Source organism: Lissotriton helveticus, chromosome 5_1 (genome assembly GCF_964261635.1).
Source record: "Lissotriton helveticus chromosome 5_1, aLisHel1.1, whole genome shotgun sequence".
In the NCBI taxonomy this organism is placed as follows: Eukaryota; Metazoa; Chordata; class Amphibia; order Caudata; family Salamandridae; genus Lissotriton; species Lissotriton helveticus.
In genome coordinates this window covers 1,574,404,613-1,574,421,939 of record NC_136065.1, presented here as the reverse complement: position 1 = coordinate 1,574,421,939, position 17,327 = coordinate 1,574,404,613, and the positions used below count along the sequence as shown (strand labels likewise).

The following is a 17,327-nucleotide window of genomic DNA, read 5'->3' as shown; positions in this document are numbered from 1 at the left end:
ATCCAGAATCGACCAAACAGTCTGGGCGAGTCCAAGTTTCGGTCATGAAAAGGAGGTCTAACTCAAGAGTGTCAATTAAAAGCTGGATCTCTGTATAGTGTTTAGGCAGGGACCTAACATTTAGAAGCCCACAATTTAGCAGCTCATCACTCAGAAAGTCTGCACAAGGAAGTGCCGTCTGTAGCAGCGTAAATGTTCCTCTATCCACATGTTGCTTACCGATTTGTATGAGTGTCTCTCTGGAGTAAGGGGGCCCAGAGGGAAGCTGACCAGGATCAATTGAGGCAAAATAGGCAGCATGGCTGGCACAAGGCGCTACCTTGGCGCGGACGGGCGCAGACGGGCTTGCCTTAGGCGCGCCTTCGGTGCGCAAACGGCGCGTCCGCTGCACGTCCGGAAAGTGCACATGATTTAAAGGGAGAATAATGCCTGTAGGGGGGGGCGTGGACTCGGAAAACGGGCGTGGGAATGGCGGCAAGAGTTGTTGTGGTTCTTCCGCGGCAGCGCTGAAATCGGCTGCGCGGCGTGGACAGGAGCAAGCTAGTGCTCAGATATGGTGCCAGGAGGGGAAGAGGGCTAAGTGATAAAAACACACACAAGTGACTCTCAAATATTTTAAAATTAGGCAATTCGCACTCCCGGCTTCCGCCTCAGGAGATCTATATTATGGACTGAAAGGCACTAGTAATCAGTGACTTTATGGGCTCGGCGGTGGGCGTGGCCACGAGAAAGGGGCATGGCCTACCGAGCACCGGAGAATGGCGGCAAGAGTTGTTGCAATGACAGATGAAATACACAAAAGTGACTCTCAAATATATTAAAAATTAAGCAATTCACACTCCCGGCTTCCGCCTCAGGAGATCTAAAATGTGGACTGAAAGGCACTAGTGTTCAGCGCCTTTTATGAGCTCAGCGGTGGGCGTGGCCACGGGAAAGGGGCATGGCTTAGCGAGCACCAGAGAATGGCGGCAAGAGTTGTTGCAATGAATAATAAAATACACAAAAGTGACTTCTCAATATATTAAGAATAAGCAATTCGCACTCCCGGCTTCCGCCTCAGGAGATCTATAATGTGGACTAAGAGGCACTAGTATTCAGCGCTTTTTATGGGCTCGGCGGTGGGTGCGGCCACGGGAAAGGGGTGTGGCCTAGCGAGCACCGGAGAATGGCGGCAAGAGTTGTTGTGGTTCTTCCGCGGCAGCGCTGAAATCGGCTGCGCGGCGTGGACAGGAGCAAGCTAGTGCTCAGATATGGTGCCTGGAGGGGAAGAGGGGTAAGTGATAAAAACACACACAAGTGACTCTCAAATATTTTAAAATTAGGCAATTTGCACTCCCGGCTTCCGCCTCAGGAGATCTATATTATAAAGCATAATGCATTCTGGTAGTTATAGGTCTAAAGTCTCACATTAAAAGAAAACCCCCGATGGAAGCTTTATATTTCCTGTCAGGTCTGAAATTAATTTAATAAAAATATGTGACTCCCTTGCAATAATATGTAAAATGGTCTTATATCAATATATGTAAAGGTCAATGATTGTCTACATGAATGAGGAAAAAAGGGTAAGTCAAGTTCCTTTGGCAACGGATTTGACAAACCGTAGCAATAGTGATATTTTATATATGAAGAGACCCTTCAGTGGAAGTTACATTTAACGGGGTGCACACGTTGTATTGTACATTCACTTGTTTATTACATCCTCATATCCTTGGATAGCTTTGTGAAAACGTTTAAGAATACTTCTTATGAGAGTGATCTATTTTGTAACCTGTTCTGCAGTATTTCAGTTAGGGTGTAAATCTCAAAGGTATTTGCGCCCCAAGTGGAACTTAGGTGCACAAATACATCAATTTGCGACAAGTATAAATGTAAGATTTCTATTCACTAAAGGTAATTTACACTTGCACATAGATTTACTTACATGTAAAATTACATAGTGGAGTAGTGTAATATTACGTGTGAGCAAATCTGCTCACAGGGTGTGGCCCATGAGCTGTTTGAGTAGGTAAAAGCTGACAAATGTTAAAGTTTTTGGGTATTGCTGAACATCTGCCAGGCAAATTCTAACCATTGATATGATTGTAGATTTTCTCATTCCAGAGGCAGAAGTAATTCCCCATCCAAGGTGGACATTTTTAAGGAACACCCCCAAATATGGTGGGGTGTCTGTGAAGGAGTTTCTTTAAGGAGAAAAGATATTTTCCTTTGAAGATATGAAAGTTTAGAAGTGTAGATACCTTTAGGACTGCATAAATGTTCAGCTAGCAGATGTATGCGTTCGTAACTGCATACAATGGAAGTGACATGGAATTAAAAAAGAATTCTAGAATTACTCCTATGAAACTGTAACTGTTGCAAATTTCCAGGAGAGGTGCTTGGATTCATTGTGAATTCCAAGGTACTCAGAACCTTACTACAAATGTAGGTGTATGCATAGGAGAGTATTTATTCATCTATATTTTTGTGAAAGGTAGAACATTTTCAACTATATTTTGTGAATTGGGTCCAAATGTTTATGAAGTTGACCTGCTGTGATTATACATCCTGTTTTACATTTAGTTTGTGAATTTTTATCTTTAGGTTCAGGCCAAACGAGCCCAAAAGACCCAGATCCACAGGTGCGCAAACCTTCTACTCCTCCAAGAAAGCCTCCAATTCCTCCTATTCAACCTCCTACTAAAGACTCATCAGTGAATCCAACCTTCTGTGCAGACAAAGCCGATGGACACTACACAAATCCCAAAAACCCTCATAATTTCTATATGTGTTCCGGAATGCATACCTTTTCAATGACCTGTGCAGCCAGACTGGTGTTTGATAAGACCTGCAAGTGCTGCAACTGGCCATGAGTAAAAACTCTTCAAGACAATCCAAGAATGCAGATGATGTAAAATCCACAAGGCCAGTGATAAAGTTGAGTCTGTGTAAAGTAAATCCAGGTAATTCAAGAAAACCAAGTTGTATTATAAGTTGAAACACCAATGTTCAGCAACAGAAAACAACACCTCCTGACTCGGTCCTTCCACTCCAGCAACTCCACAAAGTTTTAAAGGAAATAATCTAGAACACAGGTGAAGCAGCTGGTGGAATGGAAGAGGCCTTACAAAATGAAACACATATATGCAGTAAGTTACACAGAATAAATATAATATCATAATAACACAACACATCTTCTCCTCTAAAACAGAAATTCTATGATTTACTCATCTCGCACGCAAAATTAGACAACCATATGGGTCTGGCACATACCCTCCTATTCCGACCTTCCATTTCCTTCCCATTCTTGCTCAGGTTACTATTTGAACTCTCATTGCTAACAACATCACTATCACTGGCAGGTACATCACTTGCATCCAATTCTGTTTCTCCCTACATCATTTCCACCACTGCCTCCCCATAATCACAGTCCACTTCCTTGTTCCCAATACTCTCCATCTCATTGACTGAATCAGAAAATGAATCTCCACCGAAATAATGCAAAACTTTCTTTATACACACCAAGTTCCCCTTTAAGAATAGCAATTCTTCTGAGTTCCATACTCTTCCATCACCGAGACAGACAGCATTGCATAAAACATTTCTCACTTACAGAGGTCCACAAAATTGGCTTTCACCTCTTTTTTTAACCTTCAATGGAATTGTAACCTTCACCCAGTCCCCTTTCCTAATTTTCAAATTCTCTGACCCCTTTTGCAATCAAATATTTCTTTATACCTCCTATGCTTATTGACAATTCTTCTTCTCACTTCTTCCATAGGCACATTAAAATCTGAATACTTTAATACCCACGCAGGGTTTCACTTGGTTCTAGCACATCTTCCTCTCATCGCCTCAAAAGGAGACACCTCCAAATCTTCATGAATTGTGGTCCTATAACTCCATATAATTTTGCAACCTGATTATTCCAATCCATACAGTTCATAGTTGCCATTTGTATGGCAGCTGTCAAAACCCTGTTGAACCTCTCAATCATCTAATTTTCACTGTGATTGTATAGAGAGGTAGTTGTATGCTACCGGCCCAACTTTTCAAAATAATTCTTTGCCATATTTGACATGAATTGTACACCATTATCACTTAATATCTGAACAGGTAATCCTACATCAACAAACGTTTTGTAAACAAACTTAACATTTCCACTGAGTATATCTTCTCCACCACTTTGACTACTAGCCACCCTGAGAATACATCAGTCATGGCGATGGTATACTTGGAAGGTGAGCCAATGGGGCCCATGATATCTACTGCACTGTGGATGGAGGAGGAATGGCTCTATCACCCCTGAGAACTATACCATGACTTACTGATAATTCAGTCTTGATTTCCCAAAAGTGTCTTAACTCTTTATCCACAATGGATTTCTGAGGCCAACCATGTTAAATCATTTCAGTGAACTGTTGCAGTTTACTATCCTTAGAATATTCCTCCCTTCATACTCCCTCCATTACTCTAGGGGCACCTTAATCATTATTGAGTGTGATTTGCATATTCTCCCATTCATGTTTATCACACTCCTGCATCCAACCTCTACAGCCTCTGCTTCACCTCAAACCAACTTCAAACCCTGAGCCCTGGGCTCCAGGACAGCAACTGCACCCATGCCTCTCCCATGACTACTAAAGGCCCATTCTGCTGCTGGAACTTCTGCTTCTTCACCTGCGCCACCGAGGAGACCTCCCGTGCCCATCCAATCAGCCACACCGTGTCACACACACCCTCTAACAAGGCCAACACGAACTCCTCTGGAAGGATCAACTGCCTGCTGATCGACACATGCTCACTCTGACAACACGCCATGGAAATCCATCACGACCCACACCCCGGACGCCGTCTTCGTCACAGAAACCTAGCTGTACTCCTCATCCACTCTGGACACAGCCACTGCCACCCCCGATGGATACAAGATCGTATGCTGAGACCAATCCAACAGAAACGACAGAGGCATCACCATAATCTACAAAGAAAACCTTGAATGCTCAACCACCTCAGATGACTCCACCCCCTTCATGGAGCACCTCCACCTCCTACTCCGTACAAACAGTGAAACCATCATAAGAGGCATCCTTGCCTACAGACCTCCAGGACCTCACCCTTCCTTCTGGAACGCGATCCCCATCTCCATCCCCCCTTTTGCCATACACTCAAATCTTGACATATTCCTAGGAGACTCCAACTGTCACCTTGAGAACACCGAAGATGCCAACATGGCTGACCTCCTAGAAAACATGGCCGACCTCCGACTCAGCAGACCGCAGGACACACTCTTGACCCTATCTTCTCAATCAGCAACAGAGTAAAATACACCCACACAGAGGAGCTCACCTGGACTGATCATCACTGCATCGACTTCGTCATCTTGGAACTCCCCAACACCCCGCCACCATTACCAGTGAGTGCTGTTTTTCAGCTGCTCAGTGTTTCACTGGTGAAAATAGGGTCAAGCGTTGTGTCTGCAGTCTGCTTGAGTCCAAGGTGGCCTATGTTTTCTAGGAGGTCAGTCGGTTGGGGAGTTGTGTTTGTTCCTTTGGGTTGATGGGTTTCCATGGCATGACTTTTTCTGAGCTTGCCGTGATTCAGTTTGTGAAGAATTCTGTTGCTAGTTCTGTGTTTTCGATGGTGGTGGGTAGGTGGGAATTAAGGGCAACAGAAGTCTTCACATACTGGATCACAGCAAGCGCAGACAAATTCATGCCAAGGAAACACATCGACTCAAAGAAACAAACACAACTCCCTAACTGGTTGACGGCAGAACTGAAAACCTATAAACGCAACTGCAAACAGAAAGAAAGAAGCTGGCACACCAGTAAGACGCTCAAGGACCAACAACAATTCAAAGATGGCCTCACCAATACTACCACCTTCTGAAAAACACCAAAAATGATTGCCCTAGCCACTTGCATCAGTGACAGCTCCAACAACAGCAAGGAACCGTTCAGCATAGTCAAGGAGTTCACTAACCCATTCGGCTTTTGAAAACATCACCACACCCTCACAAGCCCTCTGCAACACCATTGTAGCCTTTTTCTACAACAAAATTAACACCTTCTACCAAGACCTACAACATCAACCTCCTCATGCCAACTGGCGCCCTCCCACACCAGCTCACCTCGTGGAACGCCCTCTCAGAGAAGGAAACAGCATCCATCATGAGAGCCATCCACTTTGGAGCCCCAGCAAACCCCATCCCCCACCACACTTTCAACCTCCGCAATCAACCTATCTACAAAGTACTCACTAAGCTCCTTAACTCCCTGATCACTACAGCCCACTTCTCCCAGAAATGGAAACATGCAGATATCCGTGGACCCAGGAGAACCTAAAAACTATCAACCTATCTCCCTGCTCCACTTCCCAGACAAGGTCATCGAGAAAGCTATCAATATCCACCTCACTAGACATCTGGAGAACCACAACCTTCTGGCTTCAGAGTAAACAACAGCACACAGATGACATGAAAATGCTGCTAAACCGTGGAGAAACCGTCACCCTCATCCTTCTTGACCACTTAGCAGCCTTCAAAACCGTATCCCACTACACACTGTTCAACAGACTCTACCAAAATGAAATCCAAGAAGCAGCCCTCAAGTGGATCGCATCCTACCTCACAGGATGAACACAGAAGATCAGCCTCCCTCCCTACTCCTCGATCCCTAAGAACACCACCTTCATTGTCCCTCAAGGCTCATCCCTCAGCCCGACCCTCTTCAACGTGTACATGACATCCCTGGTCAGCATCATCAGGAGCCATGAACTCAACATCATCTCCTATGCCGACGACACCAAATTCATCCTCTCCCTGACTAATGACCCAACGACCATCAAAGACAAATTCCAAAGATGCATGAAAGATGTGGCCGGCTGGATGACCAACAACTGTCTCAAACTCAACACAGACAAAACAGAAGTTCTCATATTCGGAAAAGGAAAGGCCACCATCTGGAACAATGAATGGTGGTCATCCGAGTTGGGCCAAACACCCAAACCTACCGAACATGCCCGCAACCTCTGCATCATCCTCACCAGACAGCTTTTCATGAAGACGCAGTTCAGCACCGTCTCCTTCGCTTTCTTCCTCACCCTCTGCATGCTAAGGAAGGTCTTCAGATGGCTCCCACCCAGCACCAGGCGTATAGTCACGGTAGCTCTCGTCACCATCAGACTCAACTATGGCAATGCCCTCAATGTAGGAATCACCGCTCAACTCATGAGGAAACTCCACACCATCCAGAACACAGCAGCCAGAATCATCCTCAACCTGCCCAGACAGACATAAATGACCCCCAACCTCAGGAAACTCCACTGGCTACCAGTTGCAAAGAGATGCCAGTTTAAGCTGCTCGCCCATGCTTACAAGGCACTACACAACGAAGGACCAGCCTCCCTCAACGAACAAATGAATTTCCACCAACCCATCAGAGAACTCCGTTACAGATCCCTCTCCTTAGCAGCTACCCAACGCATCCGCCGAACAAACAGCGGCGACTGCTCCTTCTCCCACCTGGCGGCAAAGACCTGGAAGATCCTTCCCCTGGACCTCAGAGCTTCACCTTTGCTCCAGCAGTTCAGGAAGAACCTCAAGACGCGGGTGCTCAACCAATAGCTACAGGCAGCGCAATCTCGCAGCGCATCGCCCTCGAGACGCTCACGGGTGAAGCAGTCATGCTTTACAAATCCTAACTGAGTGATCTCTGTAATCATGCAAGCTAGAAAATCTGCTAACACATTGTATCTGCCTGGTACATACAACACTTTGTAAATAAAATCTTGCAAACACATAGACATTCTTGCTATCCTGGTGGATGCTTTAAAAAGACCTTCCGCTGTTAACAATTTTTCAAGAGATTTGTGTTCAATAGACAGTATGCTCAATTTGCCCCAAACTAAAAATCGGAAGTGTTCCAAGGTCCACACACAAGCGAGGGCTTCTTTCCCAATAACTGAGAATTTCTCCTTCAGAGGGAATAATGTACCTGAGGCGTATGCAAAAATAAAACTCCTTACCTTCCCCATCCATCTGTGATAAAACACCTCACAGCCCCTTGTTACTGGCATCCACAGTGACCACATTCTCAAGTTCTAGGTCAGAACCTTTCAACTCAGGACTAAGGAGCTTCAGCAATGGCTTGCTTTCTTTATTTTTGTATTTTATTTTACAGAGTTTTATATAACACGACTTGACCCAAATCGGGTATCAGAGCTCTTTATATAGCACCAGTTGCATTACATGAGGACACATTCATTTTTGTTAGGCACTGGGAGATTAAGTGATTTGCCCAGAATAACAGGATGTTCAGCATCATTGCCGAGTCTCGAACCCAGTTCCCCAGATTCGAGGTCGACCGCCCTAGCCATTCGACCAACTCCTTTATATGTGCAAATTCCACCTTGCAAATTTCCAACCACACAAACTTCACTTTGTTCTTCAATAATTGTCTGAAATTGTATACCCTTCACACATTTAGCATATAATTCAGCAAGGCCTAAGCATGACCTAAGTATTTCCTTATTAGATGGATGTGGGCTTCTGGATCACTTCCACCCACTCTGGTTTGGTAGCTACCTCATCACCACACAGAACATGACCTGAATAAGTTAGAGAACGCACAGCAAATTCACACGTTGAGTGTTCCATACACAACCGTTTTTCTTCTAAAATGCCTAAAACCTCATCCAAAGCTTTGTCCTGTTCCTGCCTATCCCTTCCAAATATATGGATAGTATGCTGGAAACACCTTACTTTGGGATGTGTCCCAAAAAGCTGATACATAAATCTTTGGAAAATGGCGGCAGCTGATGCCAGTCCAAAGGGCATCCTCTTATACTGGAAACACCCCATGGGAGTGATAAAGGCTGTGTATGGTTTGCTCTCCTCCTTCAGCCGAATCTGGAGAAATGCAGCAGACAAGTCTATGGTGGAGTACCAATTGGCAGTGTTGACTAACACTAACATTTCTGAAATTTTAGGTAGCAGAAACGTATCGCAAGAATAATATTGATTAAATGGCATAAGTCAATACACAGTCTGATGTTTCCATTTCTGCGTCTTGCTACCACCACTGCTAAAATACACTCAGAGGACACAATATGTTCAATAATACCCACACTGACCATCTAATTCTTTTTCAACTTCTTATCTGAAAAGAATGGGAATATTCCTAGCTCTATGCATTTTATGACAAGCTTCACTTTTTAAGACAATACAGTGTTCAAACTTCGTTAGCATACCAATTTCCACACTGAAAACTTGAGGAAATCTATCCAGCATCTCAGTCCCCACTGTCTCACTTTCATCAACAATCAAAAGTGGTTCGAGACTATTGGGATATAGGATAATGTGAAAATCACCTTTATCCCTCCACACTAGTACTGAAGGCCCCTTCTTTGCAACATAACGCTTCCTTAAGTATTCTCTATTTTTAAATTGGAATACCAGGGTCTTAAACCCCACCAAAGCTATTTTCTCTCCAGAGATTCCCTGTATTAATTTCTGGTTTCAGTAATGTCCCTCCTAATTTTGATACAAACTTGTAGTTCCACACATCCTCATTGACAATTGTAAATGGAGACCATATATTTACATATTGACCCCACCTAAAGACATCAAACACAAAGGTTTTTTGTTATCCCAATAGCATTGCCATTACTGTTCAATACAAATAGGTTATGCTGTCCTTTGGTGCATCGTTTTCTTGTCAATACTCTCATCTTTGCTAGAGCTTGCTTCATCGACACACTTAAACTATAAACCCTTTTTTCTTCTTTCATACCTTAGCAAAATGCCCAACAATACCGCACACTGAACACCTCCGTTCGAGCACCAGACAATATTTACCATAAGCCAAGTGTGAACTATTATTGCAATTATAGCACGTAAAACAATCCTTTTGGTGTAGTCATGCAGTTTAACACTTTCTTTCTTAGTTGGCTCATGTACTTTCACACCTTCTTTCTTAGACTTGTTAAACCCTTTGTTTTTACTCTACCAATCCTTTCATCACTCATTTCTTTAGGTTCTGCCTTAAAAGCTTTATCACTGCAGCAGGATAGCTCCGCTTTCCTCACTATTGCAAATAGGTCAGCCTCCCCACTGATCCACAATGTCTCTTGAATTACAAGATCACAAGGATGCATGATAACCTGATCCCAGATGAGCTGGTCCTGAAGATGATCACATTTAAAATCACCTGCTTATTTTTTAAGTGCAGCCACATATTCATCAATAGTTTCCCCAGCCTCCTGTTTCCTTTGGACAAATTGAATTTCACAATACCAATACACACTTTCGGCACAAAATGATTGTCAAAATCTCGTAAAGCACCTGGAAACGCATTAGAATTCCCACCCCAGTTGTTTTTATCATTTGTTCATATACTTTTATACCTTCAGGTCCCGTTGAGTACGAAAAATCTTCCATTGTTATTTCCAGTTCCATCTTTCCTTCCTCAACAATTGTATTGCGAACGTTTAGAAAATGCAATTTCCATTCCACCCACTTCATATATGGATTTTTACTAGCTGGCCATAACGCTTGTTGGGGTTGCAATGCAAAGTATTGCATTACCATTATATTTAGTGATGAGAAAAAATTGCTAAAAACATAGACCCTACTTTTCTAGGTAGAATGATACATTAACAGCAGAGATCACCAACAAAGATGACCCAAAACCGGTAATACACAGTGTAATAATTGAAAATAATAAACAACAAAAAAAGAACTGAGCAGAATAATTTATTGTACTTCAAATTACCACAAATTGAGAAACGCGATTTCCTTTCTTTACCCTCACACAAGGGACTAGTCCACTGCTATAACCACAGAAGTGATCCAAACCACACAGTTGTGCAGAATAACCGAATTGGACTGAAATTCACACTAGAAGAGGGTGCAGAATCCTTTCTTCACCCTAGAGAGGGACTAGTCCACTGACCTCAAAAGATGCAAACACAAAAAAGACAAAATAATAAAGAAATTTGGCAGCAAAATAGAAAAAAAATAAACGTACAATAGCTATGCCGTAAAGTGAACTTCAAGTCAATAAATATTAATTCAATGAAGGCACGCTCACATGCAGTGTAACTTCTTATTTCGACCCTTAGGCGCTAACAAGTTTAGTGGCAATGCAGATAATTCCAGCAGTCATTGCATTCCTCCATTATTATTTTTTTATCTTCAACTTTACTTATGAGACGGAGGCAAAACAGAGACAATGAAATAAGAAGGCAACACTGAGGCAGCCAAACTCTGCTTTTATTACATTATATGTAAGTTTTGTCTTTTTAATTTTGCCTCGTCTATTTTTTATTGACAGCTGCAGCGTAATGTACTTTCCGATTTTCGTTCCTGTGGCAGTTTAATTCATACTTGCCTTAAGTATTTCCATTTCTACAAACTGTGTATTCCTTCAAGGATTAAGTACTGCTTGCCAAGATCTCCTTTACTACTTCTACAATAACTAAGTACTGCTTGCCAAGATCTCCTTATAATTCTACAATACTGGTTATTTTATATAATTTAAGATGGCAACCCAACATTTTTCAGTTCAGAATCCGCATGCATTTTGGGTTTCTGGTACAGAACCTCCACTCAAATGGAGTGAGTGGGAAGACTATTTCATAAATTATATCGCAGCTATTGATGAAGCTGGAAAAATGAGTACTGCGCAGAAAAAGTGCATATTGTTACATTCCTTGGGTCCTTATGGGTTAAAAACTTATAATCAAATGTCAAAACTGCCTGTTGTTGGTGATGCTAACATTTTTCTTGCAGCTTTATTAGATCTTGACAGTTATTTTGCTCCTAAAGTTTGTATTGGCATTATACGTTACAAATTCTTTCAACAAAAACAACTAGAGGGCGAAACTGTTGATCAATATGTAGCTGAGTTGAAAAAACTTGCTCTTGATTGTAAATTTGGTAATCTCTTAGAGGATCTCATAAGAGATCAGGTGGTTATCCACTCCAATAACCACGCTGTTTAAGAGCGTTTATGGGTGAATGGTGACTCCCCTATTGTTGACATTATAAGTATTGCACACAAAGGGGAAATGTCTGGCAAGTGTGCTAAGGAGTTAAAGGATTGAAGTAAAAACTCGAATGTTGTCACTAAAGTTTAACAAACCTTTTAAGAAACCAGCATATAGAGCATATAGAGCATCATCTCAACCTAAAACTTCTAGTGTGAATACATTTCGGTGGTACGGGTGTGACAGCAAGGAGCGTTTGGCTCATAGTAAAACGTGTCCTGCTCTTAAACAGAAATGTACCAACTGTGGAATCATAGGCCATTATGCTAAAGTGTGCAAAAGAAAAAAAGTTGGTGTGAAATGTGTACTTGAAGAGAATTTCACTGAGGATGATTACGAATTTTGATGATGACAATATTGATGTGAACTTGGCTGTGAGATTAATTCTCAATATTGATGATGACACTATTATGAACAAACCAGAATGTTTGCTAAGTATTTGTGGTGTAGAGATAAAAAAAATTGCTGACTCTGGTTCACCATATACAATTATCAATGAACATTTATGGAACAACAAACTTGTAAATAAGGTGGGAGATACATTACTTGAATCAGACATACCCCTCAAGGATATTCGGGTGAAAGAATTGAAATGTTGGGGTATAGATGGTTCACCTTTAGATTCAAGGCTAGAATCACTCTTGCCAAATTATACATTGCAAAAAAAGCTCCACCTGTTTTAGGTTGGTTGGACCAAGGCAAACTTCACATTGTACTGGTTCCCAATAGTGAGGATCAAGTTAAAGTAATTGATGACGGTACAATTACTGCTAATACTATGTCTTCTCTTGTTCCTGAAGTTTTCGGTGAAGTTTTGGCAATTTAAATAATTTTGAGCACCACATTGTCCTTAAAGAAAGTGCTATTCCTAAAATTCATAAGTGTAGGAACATACCTATTATGCTTAGGGATAAAGTAACGCTGAACTAAACAAATTGGCAGCGATTGATGTAATAGAACCTATTCATTGTTCAGAGTGAATTTCTCCGCTTATGTGAGGATTTGCGCCATCTCAATGATAATATTGTGATTGATTACTTTCCAGTGCCCAAGATCAAGGAAATGGTCAGTAGCCTTAAGGGTGCTAAAGTTTTTTCAACAATCGATTTGTCTTCGGCGTATCATCAAATATTATTAACGCCCAAATCGAGAAAACAGCCTTCATTACACCCATAGGCTGTTTTCAGTTCAAAAGGATGCCATTTGGACTAGCATCCGCGGCTGCAGTTTTCCAGCGATTAATGTTCAATTTTTTTAATAAAGCTGCTGGCACCAGGTTTTTTCAGGATGACATCCTTATTTTTGGAGAAGATAAATCAAGTCATGATTCTATACTTAAAAACGTAATGTGCACTTTAAAGGTGAATGGTCTCACAGTGGAATTATCTAAGTGCAAATTTGCTGCTGAACAAGTATCATATTTGGGACATGAAATTAATTCTGATGGTGTGAGACCTAAAGTTAATTTAGTTAATACCATTAGAGAAGCACCCACCCCACTAATAGGATGAGTTAAGATGAGCAGAATATTGCTCTAAATTCATTCCTCTTTTTGCTGCAAAATGTGTTAATATGCGACAATTGTTAAAAAAAAAGAATCAAATTTGAGTGGTCCAAGGCATGTCATGACGCATTTGTTTTCTCACCACTATCATTGCCAAGGTTTAAGCATTAGGATGTTTTGATCCCAATCTAAACAGTTTCATTACCACCGATGCTAGTGGTAAAGGGTTGGGGGCTGTATTGTCACAAAAGGATATCACTGGTAAAGAAATTATTATCTCTTCTGCTCCTAGAGCTTTAACCCCCACTGAGACATGTTATCCAGCAATTGAAAGGGAGGCCTTAGCCTGTTCTTGGGCTCTTAATCATTTTAGAGCCTTTGTGTGGAGAAAACCAGTCACAATATTTTGTGATCATAAACCTCTTGTTAAACTGTTAACAACTGAAGGTACTGTTAATGCTTCTGCTGGAATCGCCAGTTTGTCTATCCGTATGCAAGATTTTATTCACGAAGTAGTGTACCTACCTGGCAAGGATAATGTACTGGCAGACTGTTTATCAAGGTTACCTCTCAAGTCGGAAGATTGCGAAGATGACATTTGTGATAATTTCAAGTTGCTTTCGTTCATGGTGATGCTGATTGTGCTGTGAGCAAGGAAGAGTGGGCACTTGAATGTGCTAAGGATGATGTTCTCAAACTAGTTATGGAATGGTTCAGGTTTCAGGTTCAGGTTTTAAAGTCTTTATTTCGATGATAAAATCATAAAAGACAAAGTTTAAAACATTTTTTGGGCATTTTAACCACTAGACAATTGATTGGGAAAACAATAACCATATTGTCGTATTGCATTTCAATTACACTAAAATCACAACTAAAAATAATTATTAAACATGCAAGAATTGAAAAGACAAAAATAAACCTGGCCTTAAAAAAGCTAAAACATTCAAATCACAATTTACAGAATTAATACGGTCATACACAATACAGCTAATGTGAGTTCCTTCTGGCCCTTATAGCCCACGCCCAGCCTAAGAATTTAGCCAGGCATACCACAAACACTTCTGAGGGATTAGTTTTTAGGACCCAGATCGCCTCAGAAGACCTTCTATATGAGAGGCGCTGAAACAGGGGCTTTATCCATTTAGTGCGAGGCTCTAAATATAGCGGACAGGCAAACAGGAGATGACCCTCGGTTTCCTTTTGGCCAGGGCACCAACAACAGGAGCTTGTTGTTCCTTTGACCCAAGATGATGTAAAGGAATTCAACGGCAGGGCACCTACTCGAAACTGGTGATAAAGTTTCTTGTCCAGTGGTCTGGTGATGGTATCCCAATAAGTCTCACGGGAGGGGTCCAGTTTGAAACTTAGGAATCTTCCCGTAAGACTACCAGAGCTGGAAGCAGTTATCAAAGATTGGCGAACCGAGGCCCAATATAATTCCTTGAATTCCTTTTTTGATGGAAAGGTGTTGGTACCAGGAGAAGCCCACAGGTGTTCTAATCCCATATCTTGTAAGGTCTTTTTTACAGAGCGAAGCCAAGGGATTCTTCCAGATCCCCCCATCGACCTCACTTCGGCTAACTCCTTTGCAAAAAGAGTAAGATCCAGGGAAGTCCACAAACGCCTCCAGAGAGCCACTACTCTAAAATCTTGCCATATCGTTAATTGGAAAGCAACCCAGATCTTGGCAAAGAGGTATCGATGGAGAGGATTGAGGTATCCCTACCAAGTTCCGAAGGAATTTACACTGGGTTCTGTAGAGACTCGAGAGATCCATGAATCCCTAAAGGTCAGCACCATAAAGTATGGCAGCGTTTATTTTGGTATCATAAATTTTCAAAGCAGGGATAACCCGTTTTGTTATGGATCTCTTCTGTTCTTGCAAAAGACAGCCGGTGAGTTGGGCAAATTTTAGCTGTTGAGCAGCGATTTGCTCTTTCCATAGCAAGCGGCAGTCCAATGTGACCCCTAAGTAGGTCATGGTTTCAACTTGTTCCAGGTTGGCCCCACTCATAGTTACGTTGCTACGGACAAAGTTATTCCTAGTTAAAACCATGAACTTGGTTTTCCCTACGTTTACCTGGAGATCATTTTTCACACAAAACTCCTCAAAGCAGTTCAAGGCCCGCTGTAAGCCTTTCCGTGTCTTGGATAGGAGTAGAGTGTCGTCAGCAAAGATAAGCATAGGGAATCTTGTCCCTGCCAAAGATGGGGCATCGGTATGGATTGCTGAGAAAAATTTAACTACCTGGTCAATAAAGAGCAGGAAAAGTGTGGGCGCAAGGACACACCCCTGACGAACTCCACGAGTGACTGGGAAAGAATCTGTACATTGTCCTTGGCCTCCCCACCTCACCCGTGCATAGTTCTCTTCATGCATTTTAATGATTAACTCAAGTAGTTTTCCTGGTAACCCAAGATCCCTCAATACCCGCCACAGTTTGCCCCTAGGCACTAAATCGAAGGCTGACTTCAGGTCTATAAATGCGGCAAAGATGGTTCCACCGCCGAGCATAACCACCTTCCAGAAAATTAAACAGAATCGAAACACCTGGTCAATAGTGCTCGTCCCCGATCGAAAACCTGCCTGCATAGGTGACAATATGTTTTCCGATTCCATCCACCCTTGCACTCTAGCCAAAATCATTCGTGCGATGACCTTTTGGAGGCAGTCGATTAAACTGATCGGGCGATAGTTGACCGGATTTGACCTGTCTCCTTTTTTATGTATTGGGAAAATCTCTGCCCCCTTCCATGATTTGGGAATACTTGCACCTATTGCTATCGCATTGGCTATGTTAGTTATATATGGCACCCAGAGGTCGGTATTTGCTTTGAACAGGTCTGCGGGTATAAGATCCAACCCCGGTGCTTTCCCCCGCTGAGTCCAACCGAGGGCAGACTCCGCCTCATTGTTAGTGAAAGTCAGTTTTTCCCCACATGTGGGCGTTATGTACAACTTATCCAACATAGGCGGGGGATCAGAGCCCTCCATACTAAATTGGGTCGAATAGTGTTTTATCCAATCTTCTGGGGACACATGATTGGTTGGAGTACGGGAATCAACATCCTTTCCCCATTTTACTATATCCCAAAATTTAGTCTGGTTGTTCATCTTGGACGCATCCAAGAGATCGGCCCAATAGCCATCCTCCCACTCCCTTTTAGCTTCCCACTGTACTCTTTTATACCGGGCCCTAGCCACCTTTACAGCACACATATTTCTAGATTTGACAGTGTTAACAAGATTACTGTGTGCTTCCCTACATTTTTTATTGTACCACTTTTCCCGAATACTGTGTAGTCGTACTGTACCCTTCTGGCATGGCTTAGAAAGAAGAAGCTTGAGCTGGTCAAAACAACGTACATGCAGGTCCATAATGGTGTTAGGTTCTAAGGTGCCCCCCCCTGTATCCTCCAACATCATTTCATTTAATGCATTCAAAACCACATTCTTGATATTGGTCTGTAGGGTCTCATCTCCTGATAGGTTTGACCATTTCAGCCTCCTGCGATCATTAGACAGGACAGCAGCCCCTGACCCTAAGTGAACTGGGTCTTCCAGTCTTTCCATACCATGCAACCTTAATTTCAGTGACAGAGGATTATGGTCGCTTTCTGGGCGAGGGACAACTTCCATATCGACCATCAGTGACCAGAATTCCATTTTCAAAAGGAGGTAGTCTATACGACTCTTCCTCAATCCATTGTCAAAAGTAAAGTTGGCACCACGGTCTGAGAGAGAGCGTACATTTACTGCCCTTAACCCCCAAGTGAGGCATAATGCAGTCCAGTTCAA

The 17,327-nt window shown here is 42.4% G+C and overlaps 1 protein-coding gene across 1 annotated transcript in view; it reads left to right on the top strand.

Moving 5' to 3' along the window:
- Window positions 1-2,849, top strand: part of LOC144752699 (acidic mammalian chitinase-like) — a 397,830-nt gene extending 394,981 nt beyond the window's left edge. Inside the window, exon 10 of the mRNA XM_078640565.1 lies at window positions 2,581-2,849. Coding sequence (XP_078496691.1) covers window positions 2,581-2,849 — 269 coding nt within the window. The remainder of the gene's footprint in view (window positions 1-2,580) is intronic.
- The last annotated feature ends 14,478 nt before the right edge of the window (window positions 2,850-17,327 follow it).